General features: G+C 40.0%; 1 protein-coding gene across 2 annotated transcripts in view; it reads right to left on the bottom strand.

Moving 5' to 3' along the window:
• Positions 1-18,476, bottom strand: part of klhdc4 (kelch domain containing 4) — an 87,476-nt gene that overhangs the window by 50,692 nt on the left and 18,308 nt on the right. For both annotated transcript variants that reach the window (XM_043706814.1, XM_043706813.1), the window contains exons 4-5: positions 10,501-10,599; positions 5,174-5,310 (exon numbers count right to left, since the gene is read on the bottom strand). In XM_043706814.1, coding sequence (XP_043562749.1) covers positions 5,174-5,310; positions 10,501-10,599 — 236 coding nt within the window. The remainder of the gene's footprint in view (positions 1-5,173; positions 5,311-10,500; positions 10,600-18,476) is intronic.

Here is an 18,476-nt window from a genome sequence, read left to right as displayed (position 1 = left end):
TCTTTTGGTTCAGAGATACATCGTCATGTAGTATATGTTTCCTAATCAACCTGTTCACAGATGTTATTAAATCCCAAAGAGAAATGGTTTCCAACTGGGGCCCGCTCAGGGTCTGCAAACAGTTCAATCTTGTTCTATTCCCTGTAATTGAACCCGATCTCTGCTCTCTGCTTCTTTCCAGTACACAGTGAAAGATCTGCACATACTGAGATATCTTCCCAAACTGGTAGGGCAGAGTTTGTGAGATTATTTGTAGCTCGGGTTCTCGTTGTTGTGGTTCTGTTCGCCGAGCTGGGAATTTGTGTTGCAGACGTTTCGTCCCCTGTCTAGGAGACATCCTCAGTGCTTGGGAGCCTCCAGTGAAGCGCTTTTGTGATGTTTCCTCCGGCATTTATAATGGTTTGAATCTGCCGCTTCCGGTTGTCAGTACCAGCTGTCCGTTGCAGAGGTCGGTAAATTGGGTCCAGGTCGATGTGCTTATTGATGAGTGCCATGCCTCTAGGAATTCCCTGGCTATTCTCTGTTTGGCTTGTCCTATAATAGTAGTGTTGTCCCAGTCGAATTCATGTTGCTTGTCATCTGCGAGGGCAGAGCTAAGGGAAATGGCATACAAAGGAATGCAAGGGAGGCAGGAGAAAGGACCTAGTTAATATTGTGCACAGCAAGTGTCTGGATCAAGGATAAGAACAGAGAGTGTGTGTTACTGTAAGGCAATGTTAAATTACAGGGAACACTTAGCCTGCAGTGTGAAAAGGTTAGAATAGCGAAATTATATTGTATCAGCATGCCCCAACAGCTGAATAACAAAGCAAAGTGAGTAGCATCAGATGCAGTGCATTATTGCCAAGCACAATAATTGAAACTTAAACACAAATGAAAATATACTGTGTTGAGTTTATGTTGGCTTCCTGCCACACAGAACTTCATTTAACAAATCACTTGTGTTTTCTCAATTTAAGTAGGGAACCTTGTCATCTGAGTCTGTAACACTCTGCTTGCAAAGATCCTAATTACAAAGTGATGAGCATTCTGTTCTGATATAAAATATTGGAACAGAATTTCTGTCTTGGGTTCAAACAGTAAATTATGGCCAAAATACATCAGAAATGATACTGCCCAACCTAAAATGTGTACAAAATGTAACCATTAATTTTTTGTTCCATTAAAAGTCTTCCTTGATGCAGACTGGCAACTAACTTTAGTAACATAGCTGAAAACAGATTTATCACACAAAAATAGCATTAGTTGAAAGGTGTCAGTCCAACGCCTGTAATCTTTTAAAATGACTGAAAATGACTTGTAAAAAAACTGAACCATTCACCATTTTTAAAGAGCACAATAGTTCCTTAGCAAATTAACATTTTTTGATATGGAAAGACTTATACTGTGCATATCTGCACCTAAGAAAATGATCATAACCTTAAAATAATCTTGAACAAATGCGAAGTGCACAAATTCACAACGTTGACATGATCAATGCCATGGAAAAGAACTGATTTGGGTGAACTTGATCTTGAATTCACATAACACATTGCAGGAACTGGAGCTCAAATCGAGTTGGCCTTAACTCGGGTACATTTAACATTTCCTGCACTTCTGCACTGGTTCAGTCGATTCAGACCAGATTACACCATCAGATATGAAGGAGTAACTCGACCCTATTCTACACATTGTCCAGTGTTCTGAATCTGTGTGTTACTTTTTCTTCACATGGAACTGCATTTAAAAATTATTTTGCTCCAACGATTATTTCTTAATGTTTATTTTCCTTGATAATAATCCAGTATTACATTTATTCAGTTGCTTGTATTTTACAGGAACAATGCAATTAGTGCAGCATTGTCAAGCAGCTGATGGCAACACAAACAATTTCAACAGCCAACAGGAAAGAGCTCTGAATCATTGAAAATTACAGGCTATTTTTATACTATTTCCAACCAAACAAATCTTCAGGGCTGTTAACCGCCCACACACCTTTTGCAGACCTGAACTTGTTCCAATGAAAGATTTCTCCAAGCAACCTAGCAGTGAGGGTAATTCAAATATTTGAACAGGATTATACAGATGTGCAGGTACAATAAAACAAAGAACTGTGTACACTGGAGATCTGAAACAAAAGCATAAATTGCTGGAGAAACTGAATAGGTCAGATGAAGATTCATCAGACACAAAAACATTAAATTTGCTTTCTTCCCACAGATGTTGCTAGACCTGCCAAGTTTCTGCATGAATTTTTCCAGTTTTTGTAACAGATGTTCTGGTGTTGGCACTGCACTGATTCAAGTCTAGATGGAAGTAACTTGATCAAAAACTTGAGAGATTTACAACAGGCAGTTTTTTTGTAAGCCGCATATGTAATTTTGACCCCCAGACAAACTTATCTAAAGATGTAAGGCAATGTGACAATTCAGAATTTATAAAGCATTTTGCATTAAAAATAGTAAATTTGTATCTGCAAAATCAAATCAACATAACCTGGACAACTTTTTGGGGGGTTTACAATATCATACATACATTTATTTAAATTATATAGAATCAGCAGCTCAGAAACAGGTCATGAAGGTTAACCTGTCCATGTTAGTATTTATAGTTCAAATGAATTGCTGCCACATTCCCACTTAAGTTTGGATACCTCTTTATCCTACTCCCTTGCATATCCAACCAGGTTCCATGGAATGCACCAACGCTATCTCCAGTCCATGTGGCAGAGTTCCACATTTTCATCATGGTTATGGAACACTTCAATGCACAGATATTTGACGCTTCAATATCATTCAATAACACAATAATAGTATTTCTGTCACTTTGCAGGGGTGCAACCAAATTTACATTACTCCCTAAAATGTGCAAATCAATCCAAACAACAGCAAAAAACTTCACAAGTGATAATAGTGAGATTTCAATATCAGAAACAAGATTATTTTAAGGTTATGATCATTTTCTTAGGTGCAAATAAATTCAACAGTGTTTTGCTGCTGCACAGCCACAAGACAGTAACAATCTCGATCAATAGAACTGTTCCTCCATTAGCACCCTATTGTGACCTGAATAGATTACATGCAAAAAGAACATGGGTAGATTCTATCTAATGCCTAAGCATGTACAAGCGTGCTTGTCTATCACGTCACAAGAATTTTCAACTAAGTAAATGATTCAACTCTGCATCACCTTAGAAACAGAATCAAATATAGGGAGAAATGACTTTTACATGTGGGTTTTTTTTAACTTGTATTCTATTAATTATTCCTAATTCATCCCTGCTGGGTGATGGCTAGTCAACACTGGGGTGGCACGGTGGCTCAGTGGTTAGCACTGCTGCCTCACAGCGCCAGGGTCCCACGTTTGATTCCAGCCTTGGGCGACTGTCTGTGTGGAGTTTGCACATTCTCCCAGTGTCTGCGTGGGTTTCCTCTGGGTACTCCAGTTTCCTCCCACATTCCAAAGATGTGCAGGTTAGGTGAATTGGCCATGATAAATTGTCCATAGTTGTTGGGTGCATTAGTCAGAGGTGGGGTGAGTTACTCTTCAGAGGGTCGATGTGGACTTCTTGGGCTGAAGGGCCTGTTTCCACATTGTAGGGAATCTAATCTAATCTAAAAAAAGATTGGAAATTACATTTGTAAAGAACCTTCGTTTACGAAATATATATCTTCATTTCATTTTCCAAATTATTAATAAAGAACTTCAATTTTACACAAGACAACTTATTTGTAAATTCATTTATGGGATATAGGTGCCACTGGCTATACCAACTTTTGCTGCCCATCCTTAATTGCCCTTTAGAAAGTGGTGATGGGCAGCATTCTTGAACTGCTGCTGTCCTTAGTATGTTGGTCACCCTACAGAGGTGCTTGGAAAGGAGTTTGATCCAAGTAAAGGAACAAAAAGAACACACAGTTCCAATTCAAAATGGTGTGTGGCTTAGAAGGAAACTTGCAAGAGGTAGTGCTCCCATGCATCTGCCACCCTCACCTGCACATTGACAATGGTTGCAGGTTTAGAAGATGGTTTCAAAGGAGCCTTGGTGACTTGTTACAGCACATCTTCTCAATGAGGCACATTGCTGCCACTCAGCATCTGTGGCAAAGTGAATGTTTTGGAAGATGGCGGATGAAGTGTCCATCAAGCTTTTTCCTGGATGGTGCTAAGCTTCTTGTCTGTTGTAGGAGTTGCACTATCCAGGCAAGTGAAGAGTATGCAACCACATTTCTGACTTATGCACTGTAGATTATGTATAAGCTTTAAGAAGTCATAGAGCCCTTCGACCCAACTCATCCATGCCGACATGGCTTCCTAAACTGCACGGTCCCATTTGCCTGCATTTGGCTCATATTCTTCTAAACATTTCCTATCCATCTACCTGTCCAAACGTCTTTTAACTATTGTAATTGTACTTGGCTCCACTACTTCCTCTGTTCCATGTTCCTCCATTGCAAGATTGCAGCAGAATAGGATTCTCTACCTTCAGGTTTTTTTTTTCCCCCTTCTCCTTTTCTCCCCTTCAACTCCCACCCAGCCTCCAACGATGACTCCTGATCTACAGTGACCTCTGGTGAGGAGCAATGATCCCCTGCCGGCAAGTGATGACTTCTGGCCTTCAGCAATGACCCCCAGCCTCCTGTAGCATCCTCCCACCATTGTGCAGTATTCTTTCACAGCAACCTACCAGCTCGGCAACCACCCGGCCACGCGCAGCGGCCTCCTCTCATAGGAGTCTTCTGGTCACCTGCAGCAGCCTCCCAGCATGGTGCCCCACTAGCACAGTATGGAGCCACGGACTGGAAGTTAAGTGCCAGCGCAACGTGGTCTGCTGTACTGATCTAAAGCCCAGAGAGTATCTTTAATATTTTCTATATAAAGAAAAACCACAATTTCTAGCTTTACTTTTGCATCTTCTGACCTACCATCCATTAACAATTTACTAAGTAATGTCTATGTAAGAAAACATACGCCTTGAAAAGTTAAAAAACAAAAGCAAAGGTAGTTTCCAGTCCAAGCATTGTAGAACTACTAAACTACTGTTCAGCACAGTGATGTATCTGTGGTGTCGGAAGTCAATTGTGGCAAGACTAGCCACAAGATTCAACCCTGGTAAAAAATATAGCAATAATGCATAAGGAAAACAAATGAAACCTTTTCCTAATCATGAGAATACGTACAAAATAGTACTTACTTGATTTGTTCCCATGTTTTAGTTGCAAGATATAGCACCCAAAGATCCTTATAATGGTAAAATTGTTCACCATTAGGAGATGCAAATTCTCCTCCAAACACCCAAAGTTGTCCACCGTCTTGAGGTACCACCACAGCCTATCATGGTAATAAAATAATGTTACACTAGCACCTGCAAAACACAGTTTTATACTAAATTCTTAAGAATTATTGAAGAAAGGATGGCAACACAACATATGATAGTGACAATCCATGATGAACGGATACAATTTTTATCTGTTGGGAAATAAATAAATGTTTCATTGTTACTTTAACAAAGAAGAACAACAAAGAACAGTACAGAACCTGGAACAGGTCTTCGGCTGACCACGTATTTGCTACTACCATTTCCTCTGACAGCACATTCTAGCACTTGCTATTCTGTATGTAAAAACTTTGTCTCTCACATCTCTTTTAAAACGTTCCCCCTTTAACCTTTAATCTATGTTACCTAGTAATTGACATTTCTACTCCAGGGAAAAGACTCCTGACTATTCACTCCAACCATAACTCTCACAATTTAGTAAACCTCCATCAAGTTGTCCCTCAGTCTCCGATGTTCAAGTGAAAACAAACTAAGTTCGCCCATATCTCTCCTCCTCACTAATTTCCTCCAAACCAGGCAACCTCCTGATAAACCTTTTCTGTACTTTCTCCAAAACCTCCTCCATTCTCCTGTGTAGTGACCAGAACTTTGCACAATTAATTAAAAGTCATATTCTCAGCTCCTGATCTAAGCCCAACAGAAACTCTCCACAAGCAAAAGTGAAACTCGATCTCATGCTGCAAGTTTTTAAAGGGATATGTCAGTCAATACTGAAATCGAGAATTTGATCAATACCATAATTTGACGCTAATTTCTTCAAATTAAGAATGCGGTGCTGGAAAAGTACAGCCGTGCAGGCAGGATCTGAGGAGCTAGAAGATCGAAGTTTCCAGCATAAGGTCTTCATCAGGAATGAGGCTTGTGGCCAGGGGGCTGAGAGATAAATGGGAGGGCAGGGTGAGGTTGGCAGGAAGGTAGCTTAGAATGTGGGGCTGAAGGTGGTAGGTCAGAGAGGAGGGTGGAGTGGATAGCTGGGAAGGAAGATGGACAGATAGGACAGGTCAAGAGGGCGGCGCCGAGTTGGAAGGGTGGATCAGGGATAAGGTGGGGAGAGGGGAAAAAAGGAAACTGGTGAAATCTACATTGATCCCATGTGGTTGGACAGTCCCAAGGTGGAAGATGAGGTATTCTTCCACCAGGCATTGGGTGGTAAGGGTTTGGCAATGGAGAAGGCCCAGAACCTGCATGTCCTTGGGGGAGTTGGGAGGGAGAGTTAAAGTGCTCCCCCAAGGACATGCAAGTCCCCTGGGCCTTCTCCATCATCAAACTTTTACCACTAAATGCCTGGAGAAAGAAAGCCTCATCTTCTGCCTTCGGACCCTGCAACCACACGGGATCAATGTGGATTTCATCAGTTTCCTCATTCCCCTCCCCCCACCTTATCCCAGATCCAACATTCCAACTCGGCATGCTCTCTTGACCTGTCCATCTTGCTTCCGATCTATCCGCTCCACCCTCCTCCCTAGCCTATCACCTTCATTCTCAGCTATCTTCCCCTCAGCACCAATCCCCATGCCACCACCTCCCCCTCCCATATGTTTCAAAATATTAGCTGGAATCACGTTAAAAGGAAATAATTTTTAAAACTGAGAAATTCCAATGATAAAATAAAAATGTCAAAACGTTTTCACAGGTAAAACATCACATTATTATTAAATAATGTAATGGTTCTGAAAAAGTTAATGCTGAAGACTGTTCTATGACAAGGTCCTGGGCTCTAGCAAAGCCCTCTTTGCGTGCATCAGGAGTTGGGCCACAGCCTGGTGAAGCATTGGTGCCTGTAATTTCCATCTCTGCTCCAACTCTATTACTCCCAGTCTTCATAACAATGTCTATCTTCCTAAAGTACTTTATGCCTAGTTGCTGTCATACAACAAGCTAACTCTTTTTAAGACACAGCCCTTCCCTTTAAATTAGCTAGCAGCTTTCCTTCACCAATTCAGGCCAAGTAGGCCCTGTGTACCAGTCATATTATCAATTCCTGATGAAGGGCTTGTGCCCGAAACGTTGATTCGCCCGCTCCTCGGATGCTGCCTGACCTGCTATGCTTTTCCAGCATCACACTCTCCACCCTGCGTACCAGTCTGTAAAGTAAGATGGTGGCAACCATTTGCCATGTGTTAATATGATAAAAACAAGGACTGCAGATGCTGGAAACCAGACTCTAGATTAGAGTGGTGCTGGAAAAGCACAGCAGTTCAGGCAGCATCCGAGGAGCAGGCAAAAGCCCTTCATCAGGAATAGAGGCAGAGTGCCTGCAGGGTGGAGAGATAAATGAGAGGAGGGTGGGGGTGGTGAGAAAGTAGCATAGAGTAAGAGCTTCAGGGCAGAGGAAATGACCTGGGAGTTGCAGTGGGAGAGGGACTCCCTGAGATTCTTGTACAGAGAGGAGGAAAACTTCTACCACATGCTAATATGACATGGGCAGCGACTGTGTAAATTAAAATCCAATTTAACTGTATAGAATTAACTCCATTGAACCTAAAATAAATTTCCAGTTATATCTTTAGGAGGGCACCGGCAGTTAGCCAGCAACAGAAGGAGCTGAACAATCAAAGAGCTAACAAGACTCAATCTCCTAGCCAGGTCGATAAAGAAGTATCCACAGTCAATACTAAAAATATTTCAAACCTGGAAAGAGAAGCATAGAAGTAACCATGAGCTTGGAACTCCATGGAACTGGAGAAGCAGTCACTCCAAGGCATTTATAGATTGCATCGGATGTCAGCACTCTGTGGGAGTGATCCTGAGTTTTAGTTCAGCCAATGAGTGAACAAATGTCAAAAGCTCCATGAGTTGAGATTCTTGATGGTCAAGGGGAAAAGTTTAAAAGACTAAACAATACATAGTTACAGATTGAAAAAGCTAGAAGTAAAAGAAGAGCATCTTACAGTAGAGCATCAGTGCTGCTGACATAGTGGACAGACACCACATGGCACAGCTGCAATAAGGCAAATTAATGATCATAGAATTTAAAAAGCTTGTAGCACCAGGATTGTCACCAAGCCAAAATTAAAGCAATAAAATGGAAATTTAGAAGCCTAAACAGCAAAGTCTAATAAAAGAAGGAAAGAAAAGTAACATTTAGGTTGCACTAAGAGCAGGTGATCCAAAATTGAAGTTGTGGGGGGCAGAAATTATTAAGTCTGCAGAAACTGGGACTCATTCAGAGTAGCCATTAAGGCAAACACAAGTCTTTATTAAAACTGTAAGGCAACAGGCATTATTAGAAGTACTGTCAAAAACATAAGCGGAAAACTGTTAGGAGAAAAGGATTTATTTGCAAGGCAGCAGGATTTATTCAATAAAGTCAGAGAAAAGGCCGGAAATTGTTTTTAAGAGTGCAAATGGTGGAAAAATTTGCCATGTTGCTTGCAAGAAGGTGGGAAACTTCTATTTTAGCCATAAAAGTAATCTGTACAGGGAAACATGATGAACTGTAGAGTTAAAAGGTTTTAAGTAAAATAAAACAGGATTGCTATACAGAAAATTTGAAGTGTCTAAGGCAAAGAGAATAAAGCACCAACAATATTCTGCAGGATTAAAAGCTTTCATAGGAAGAAGAGTAAAGCAGCATTGAGACATTGCAGAATTGAAAATCTTTAAAAGAACAAATAATCACATTAGGAAGAAATGGCAAGAGAAATAATAGTCAGGACAATTTAATTTCAGAGATGGACCAGATTGACACAGTACACCATGGAGAAAACAGTTGTTTTACCATATAGAATTGTTTCCAAACTAGATACTAAATCAGAAACTGAACAAATAAACACACATTTCGTATTTGATTGACACTGTATTTGATGAGGTTATAGCTCACCAATGCATATAAGACTCCATGGAAGCAACTACTGAGGTGAGAAGTACAAAATCCACAGATTCAGGACACTGTCAAGAAGAAATTATCTGGAACAAGATCTACAGTATTGTCAACATAAAAACTGCTAAGCTCAGAAATCCTAGACCCTTCAAACAAAATTTCATCAGTGCAGATGTTTTTTCCATGAGATAAAAAAAGTTCCCCAAATGATGATGTGGAACAATTACATGCTTCAGCAGGCAAGGTTGCTCTTCAAAGGAAACTTCAGGAGATTTAAGGCACTCCAGATGAGGTAATGGATCTTGTTTGGATCTGAAGAAGGGCTTATGCCCGAAACGTCGATTCTCCTGCTCCTCGGATGCTGCCTGGCCTGATGTGTTTTTCCAGCATCACATTTTTCAACTCTGGTCTCCAGCATCTGCAGTCCTCACTTTCTCCTAATGGATCAATTGCCTAGCTCAGCAAGAACTACATCCTCTGCTAAGATTATCCAAGAGATAAAAGATTCTCCCGTGCAGAGAAACTTTGCAGACTTCACAAGATCCAGAAGAGAATCAAGATCAGGAGGCCTTAAGTCAAAGATCTATCTACCAATCTATTAAAATCAATGTGAATGCATTCTGGAGGAAAGGTAAAACTTCCAGATGATCCGAATTTATAATTTATAATATATAATATTATATATAATTATAAATATATAAATTATATAAATATTATATAAATTTAATTATAAATATGAATTTATAAGTCAGAAGCTTGGGGTAGGAGGAGTTGTGGCAATTGTAATTAAATATACACATCTATAAATGTTAATATTGGTAAGAAAGTTTGGTGGACTGAGTGAGTGAGGGGGTGGAAAGGACAGAAGGTGGTAAGATATGAGATAGTGTATGTAAGGGAACAGTTCTGAAAGGAGTAATGTTGAAGATAGCATGAAGCTTACACCCAATCTGATGATGTTAAAAGGGCTTGAACGAGGGAAAGGCAGAACAATGTAGGATCTTGAAGGTCACTAAACTCTTATCCTAGGTCTCCAAACTATCTTTGTATTAATTCTGCTAATCTAATGTGTAGGAACTTGGATCAGATTGCTATCGTGGAAACAAACAATATCTTTTTAAGACACCAGCCTCTTCTTGTTACACTACTTCATGGTTTTCCTGCACCACGTTACACCAAGTAGGCTCTGTAGACTCAGTAATTAAGGGGAGGATGGAGGCAGCTATACACCCAATATGCTGGCATTGCATACGCATATAACAACAAGTCAGTCATCATTATTGCCTGAAGGACTAAACCATAAAAAGAATAAAAATTGTTGCCGCTCTCATACACTCTACTTTCCTTCACTCAAATATACCTGGTGAGCAGAACGAGGAGCTGGTGAATTTGGGATTTCCAGTTTTGTCCATGAGTTCTTCTTGATATTGTAAAAATATAGTTCATTGTAGAGAAAAGTCTGCAATAATAGAAAAAAGTTAACAAAGCCTTTTATGTATTGCTCTTTGACATCTGACAATGCAGAACAGCTTAACAAATATATATTTCTTTAATTTTCTCTAAATCTAGACAAATGTCTTGGACTAATTTTAAACCAAATCAACTTGTCAGGAAACTGACAAGATCAGAACAGTAATCAGTCTTGTGTTCCAACATCATGGCAAGAGAGGTAAGCAAACAATCCACTTCCATCAGTTTTCTACCAGAAGAATTTCATATTTCCAGAGAGTGAGTTACTCAAAATAGGAAACAGTACTGATCAAAAACCTCCCAAGCCAACTTTTAGAATTTTTTCAAAACGTTTACAGGTTTTTGTAAAATGTACTTCACAGTTCAACACAAAGTATTCATTTTTTTTAAAATTCCAAAAATTAATCATTCAGTATTTTGGTGAAAGCTTTAAGAGTGTTAAGTAATACACAAATATTCACGTCATTTGACAAAAACACGAGATGACGTACCTGATGGGTGTATCGCCAGTTCCTTATCATTAAGGTAAGCACAGAAGAGCACCCAGCAATGGTAACAGATATCAAAGGCTGTTATATTAGTTCTTAAAATTCTAATTAAGTATATTAGTTTAGAAAGGAAATCTTACACTGTCAAATATATGAAGTACCTGTGTGGAAAGGTGCACACAAGGCATGTATAATTTCTTATATTACTCTTACATTTGGAAGGACCACATGTTCTTCCATTCTGAACTATGAACTAAATGGAAAGCAGATATTGTTATATAGCTGAAATGGCAGGAGAGTTTTGCAACTAAGGAAGAATCACATGGTATACTTTTTCAGCACTGCAAGACCAATGGCGCTCTGTGAAGCAGTGAGATTGTTACTTAGTGATTGAGTGACCACATGAGTCACTGAATTAAGGAAATGTTGCTTGGTAACAGCCCTTGGACTGGGTGAGCTACAGTTTGCTACCAAACTTTGGCCGCAGTGCAGCCAGAGACATCTAGAGCTTGTGAACTGAAAACTTCAGTCTCTGTCCAGAGATGCCTGTGCGCTTGAAGACAGCAAAACCAAGAAAGCTTAAAGGCAAGAATTCAAATAAGACCAGTCCAAAGATGTGCAGGTCAGGTGAACTGGCCATGCTAAATTGTCCGTAGTGTTAGGTAAGAGGTAAATGTTGGGGTGTGGGTGGCTTGCGCTTCGGCGGGTCGGTGTGGACTTGTTGGGCCGAAGGGCCTGTTTCCACACTGTAAAGTAATCTAATCTAATCTAATCTAGATAGATGAACTATCAAAATGAAGAACAGCAATCATTTTGCAGCCAACAGTATGACATAATAGCAGTTGTTGGGCCGAAGGACCTGTTTCCACACTGTAATCTAATCTAATCTAGATAGATGAACTATCAAAATGAAGAACAGCAATCATTTTGCAGCCAACAGTATGACATAATAGCAGAATCAAAAGAAGCCAACAAATGAGTTAACCCACCCTTGAGATCTGGACTTTTGTTTTCAGTCTTTGTCTATCCTAGTCATAAATAGGTATTTTTTGGTTTTTTAAAACCAGTATAGCTTAAGTCCAATAGTCGTACATCGGGAATCCTTTACTTTCTCTGGCCATTTGTTGAAGACAACTAATCAAGAAACAAATATTTCCTGTTAATGATAAAACTTAGTGTGAATTACTTTTGCACTGAATAGCAGTCAGTCTATCAGGCAAATTTATCACCTTGATGGTCTAAATGGGATTTTATACATTTTGTGGCATCTTAAATATTGGGGGACAAACATCATTGCGCCCCGCTCAGTTAAATTGTGATACAGTCACTTGATTAACTAAGAATTAGTTATTATCTGACAGACTACAAAGCTACAATGAACAATGAGAAAAAAAGTAGAAGTCAAGGTACAATTAGCAGGATTCCATTTGGCTATTCCCTGAGCACATGACAAACACTTTTATAAATTATCAAAACATAGTCCTTACTTCTTTACAATTGATTAACCTCTTACCCATTTCCCTCTCAGCTGGAAATTTCACAACTAAGTATTGTCTGTTCCAGAAATACAACATGCTACACACAAGGAGGTATCATCTTTCAGACAAAACTTTAATCTAAGGTTCCATTTGCCCTCCATGATGGATGTTAAGCATATAGCAAGATTTGAAGAAGAGCAGGAGAACTATTTCAGCAACCAGAATAACAGTTTTCTCTCAAATTTCAAAAAAAATGTTGTCATTAATCGATTAATGCTACAAGGCCCCACAAAAAGTGACTACATTTCATAAATACTTCATTGTAAAGCATTTTGGTAAGGCCTCAAGTTGTGAAAGGTGCTGCATAAACAGCAAGTTGAACTCAAACTCTTAGAGTGAGCTATAATGACTCACGTCATAACATAATTATACAATTGAAATCTAATAGCCTGAGGATTCATCTTTCTTCCAACAACAATTCACCGCAAAGTTTCTAATTTGAGAAAACTACTTGCAATGTGCGAGTATGTACAACATCATCCTTTTAAGAATTGACATTAGTCGTGGTGGGTCCTCAGGAGGAATCAGAGGAGGATTATTCACCTTAGACAGACATTGTTGAGCAAGATTGCAAATACTTTAGCTTTATCATATCTACTCACAATGTTCTTCACCACTATTGAGCACAAGAAGCCTCATCTTCCATTTAATTAGTTAACTGAACACCATTTTTCATCTCAGAATATTGCAAATCATTAGAGTTTGAGCCCGTTATCTGTGGGATCATTTTGCTTTGTCTATAGCATGCTATTTATACAATCATAGAATTTCTTGACTAGCATGGAAATAATCCTATATTAAAACTTCACAGGTCAGTATCACATTTTCCCACATTGTCCTGTTCTTTCTTGTACTCTACACTTCTTTTGAACTAGAGTTTGATATCACTTAATGATAATGGTGTTTGGTCACGTAGTTAGATCGCGGTGACATAAAATTTTGTTTTCCTCAATGGGGGACTTTGTCATCAATGTCAAGCTTTGGGTTGCCAAAGTTGCTCTTTATTGCACTTCAACAGGGTGGTAACACCACATAATAGCATTTATGGTGAACAAAAGGTGAACAGGACACTTGACCTACACAAATGTAGTGTAGAGATCCTCGTACCAGTAAAATGGAAGAATCAATCTGTGATACATAGATATCATTGTTTATTTTCTCTTTCCTTTAAGAAATTGCTAAGGGTCAAGAACTAAAATTAATACTGGAATTTATTCTCAACAACCATTTATATAAAACCTTCAACTTGGTGTAATAGCCCAACACCAATCCAAAGGCTAAAGGTTAAAAGCTTGGTTTTAAAAAGCATCTTAACAAGAAAAATTGAGAGGCGTAAGGAGGAAATTCTAGAGTCTGGGGTGTAGGTGCTGAAACCTTGACAAAAATTGTGCAGCAAACAAAGCAGTGAATGAACATGAAGATCAACAAGCCTAAATCTAGACATTTGTGGTCTAGGAAATTCTATAGGTCTTCAAGCATGGGGGTTACGGATGACTGGGATTAAATGTCAGTTAGGATAAAGATAGAAGACTCTAAAATTATGGCAGAAGATTCAAGATAACAATGGCAAGATGGCAGCAGAGTAGGATGCTCCAGCAGGAGCTGTTCTGCTCTGCCTGTTCTTTTTGTTCCTTTTCTACTTATTCTCTCATGCAGCAGTCCCAGAGTTGTGCGGGGGGAAGAGTCCGGAGTACATGAGAAGTGCAACTTACCAGTGAGGAGCAGATTGTAGGTTGGAGGGGAGCGGAGCAGGACAGTTAATGAGTTGTAGAGATCCTTCAGTCCAACTCGTCCATGCCAACCAGATAAACTAAATTAATCTAGTCCCATTTGCCAACACTTGGGCAATATCCCTCTAAACATTTCCTATTCATATACCCATCCAGATGGCTTTTAAATATTGTAATTGTACACCTTCACCACTTCATCTAGCAGCTCATTCCCTCTGCATGAAAAAAGTTGTCCCTTAGGTCCCTTTCAAATCTTTCCCCTTTCACTCTAAACTTATTCCCTCTCGTTCTGGACTCCCCCACCCCAGGGAAAAGACCTTGCCTATTTACCCTGTCCATGCCCCTCATGATTTTATAAACCTCTATATTAGGTCACCCATCAGCCTCTGATACTCCACGGAAAACAGTCTCAGCCAATTCAGCTTCTCCCTATAGCCCAAACCCTCCAATCCTGGCAACACCTTGTAAATCTTTATTCAACCCTTTCACGTTTCACAACACCCTTCCTATAGGAGGGGTGTGTGCCTGGCACGGGCAGTCAGATTCCATGCTGAACTGCTGCTATTTGGAACTCTTTACTGGACTGTAACATAAATCCTTTATTCTTTACAACTACCTTAACTTTTTTTTATACACTAAGTAATGCTACTACTTTTCCTTTCAATCCTCTTTTGTATTCAAGATTTGCACCTAGGTACTTGTACCTAAGATGGTGCTATTAAAGGCAGCCATTGTAAACATTTTTCACTGTACTTCTATACGGGAGTACATGTGACAATAAAGAATATTCTACACCAACAAAAGAGCAGTGAAATAGCATAGCCCTGAGATTATGACAAATGCTTATATATTATTTGAGTACTACTAGAAGAATTTTGTCAAAGCTTTTTATCTTGCAACATTTGCTAAATAATATTGACTGTGCTAAGAATTTTACAGGTAACTAATTTAGGATTCTTAGTTGACTCACAGTGTGGTGCAACTGTATACACTGAAGCTGTGACAGCAGATGAAGACTGCAGCAGTAGGAGAGACCCAGTCAAAGTTTCCTTGCCACTGGAACTGGAACGACCTTCTTGCTGATGTGTAACAGCATTCCTACATTAAAAATGTGTCCCATGCAAGGCGTCTACCTAGAGGAATTCATACTCCCCCACACAACAGAGACCTGCGGCATTCAGCGAGAGGTGATAGAGACAGAATTATCACTGGAGAGATATGTAGAAGGTCGAGTTTGATTCAGTTGTTCGCTCTTGGATTAGGAACAGGACAGAACTTCAGCAGCTTTCTCCACTTTTGAGCAGCCTTCTTCAGGATCTTCAAAAGTAATGGTATTCTTAATGACATCACATTTCTGACTTGTATAAGGTGGACAGAATTTGAGGAGTTACTTAGTGGGGCATGGATTCCTAGTCTTTGACCTGCTCTTGTAGCCACTGTATTTATAATTGCCCTTGAGAAGATATCGATCTACCGCTGCACTCATTTCACCGAATCTCAAGAGTTGTAATGGTACAAATGTGGCTATTTGGCACATTGTGGCTGCACTGGCTTTCTGAGAAAACAGGGCAAAAGTGAGGACTGCAGATGCTGGAAACCAGAGTTTATATCAGAGTGGTGCTGGAAAAGCACAGCAGGTGCTTTTCCGAGGGGCAGGAAAATCGACATTTCGGGCAAAAGCCCTTCATCAGGAATATTTCTGAGAAAACATCCTGACTTAATACCATCCCCCCTATGTTGTCACATCCCTCATAATCCTGCACATTATTTCTGATAAATAATCATCTAATCATCATATAATGGTAACTCTGCAGGATATTTATCCTGAGGCATTCAGTGATAATAACACCTCTGATTGTCAAGGAAGAGTGGTTGAATTGTCTCTTACTAGAGATAGTCATTGACTGGATTTGGTGTAGTGTGAATGTTAGTTGCACTTATCAGCCCAAGCCTGGTTATTGTCCAGATCTTGATGCATTCAGATATGGACTACTTCAGTATCTGAGGAGTCACAAATGGTGCAATTATCAGTGAACATCACCAATTCTGAGTATGGGACAGCATTGATGAAGCATTTAAAGATGGTTGGGCCGAGAACACTACCCTGAGGAACTCCTGCAGAGATGACTTACCTCCAACAACCACAACCAATTTTTCCTATATGCCAGGTATGACTCTAAGCAGTGAAGAGTTTGCCCCAATTCCCATTTAATCTAGTTTTGCCAGGGCTCCTTAATGTTAAACTCACTCAAACGTGGTACTTGAAGTCAAGGGAAGTCACTTTCACTTCAAACTCAGTTGTTCGGTCTGTGTTTGCACAAGGCCATAATAAGGTCAGATGAATGACCCTTACAGAATCCAAACTGGGCGTCACTGAGCAGATGCTGCTTGATAACATTGCTGATGACATCTTACTTCACTTTATTGATGATCAAGAACAAGCTGTTGGGCAGTAATTAGATGGGTTGGATTTGTTCTTTATTTCATGTACAGAAGACACCTGGGGAATTTTCCACATTGGTCTTCCTCCCATTTTGTGGTCAAGACAGTTGGTCATCACCAACAGACTGTCCACAAAGACAAGAAGTTCAAGACTTCTTGGAGGCATACATGAGCAAAGTACTGACACATCATCAACTACATAATTTGATCTACAGACCAAAAGCATGTCCTCATTATCAAAGCAATGACCAGTGCAGGCGATAGTTGAACAAAGCATCAGTTCCTCTATGTCCATCAAATGCCACTAAAATAAGCTGCAGAAACTGTTCAGAAAGAAGATCAATGGTGAGCAGCTTTAAGAGCCAAGCAAAGTAGCCAAGCAGGGCTCTATCACCCCCAACCTTTTCAACGTTTTCACCAAAATCTCCAAAGCATTCATTTAGTGGATGAAATCTAGAAAGAGCTGAAGATAGCCATGATTGTATGTGGTGAAGAAACCTTCAGCTACAAGGCCAGGAAACACCAACACTGGCTCGATGAGAATGACCACAATACCCAAGATTTCATCAACAAGAGGAAAGTTCTCTGTAATTGGTAAAACATCATCAGCAATGCAAAGGTAACTCCAACAGCAAAAGTGGAGGCACAAAGAAGGAGGAGGGAAATCAAGAAGGAAATGGGTCTGGGTGGGTTACTCTTCGGAGGGTCGGTGTAGACTGGTTGGGCCGAAGGGCCTGTTTCCACACTATAGGTAATCTAATTTAATCTAAATGGTGGACTGAGAAAGCTAAAGGGGCTGCAACTTTTTATCAATAATCACAACACCTGGGGCCTCTTCCGTGCCACTAATGATTGGACCAAATACCCTTGGCTTCAAATCAGCGCAGGATAAGGATGGAACCCTTTTGAGACAAGCAGAGAAACCATCAGCCTTCAATGGAGAGAACACGTCAAAGAACTCCTCAACCATGATATAATCATAGTTAAGGACACATGTGAGGAAATCCCCAACTCCCCAAAGATGATCTTGGTCTTCCACAGAATGTTATTATTAGGTGTTATTCAAAATGTTGCAGAAGTCAAAGCTGCATTAAACACAAAGAGTGGATGGGATTCCAGCAAAGCTTAATCAGTCATCTCTACCAACAGTTCTTTAAAATCTGGGACAGAAAAGAAACTGCTGCCAATCTCAAGGATGTTGTCACCACCACCTTCTTCTAGAAAGGCAACAAAGTAGTCTGTGGGTATGACCAAGGAATCTGCTTAGTCTCCCTCATCAAAGATCACTGCAGGAATTCTTAATGGACGACTTCTTGTCTCTGAAGAAATCCTTCAAAAAGCCAATGTGGTTTCTGTTTCTTGGAACAATGAACATGATTATCACAGCTGGCAAATCCAAGAGGAATGCCTGGAACAACACCAACCACTCTACATGGTCTTCATTGACCAGTCAAAAACTTTGGTCAGATCAATTGCTGAGTGTTATGGAAGATCTGTCAAAGGCAAGCTGTCCAGAGGAATTCATCAACATCCTCCATCTAGATGGCAAATTGTCAACAATAGTCCGACCTCCTGTAATACAGCAGAACCTTTTGAAGAGGAGTCAAGCAGGGATCAGTCATCACCCCCAACTTTTTCTCCACTTGCATCACCACCATCCTTTATCTT

This window comes from Chiloscyllium plagiosum, chromosome 17, assembly GCF_004010195.1.
Source record: "Chiloscyllium plagiosum isolate BGI_BamShark_2017 chromosome 17, ASM401019v2, whole genome shotgun sequence".
Lineage (NCBI taxonomy): Eukaryota > Metazoa > Chordata > Chondrichthyes > Orectolobiformes > Hemiscylliidae > Chiloscyllium > Chiloscyllium plagiosum.
Note: the sequence above shows the minus strand (reverse complement) of the source record. Positions and strands in the feature narration are given on the sequence as shown.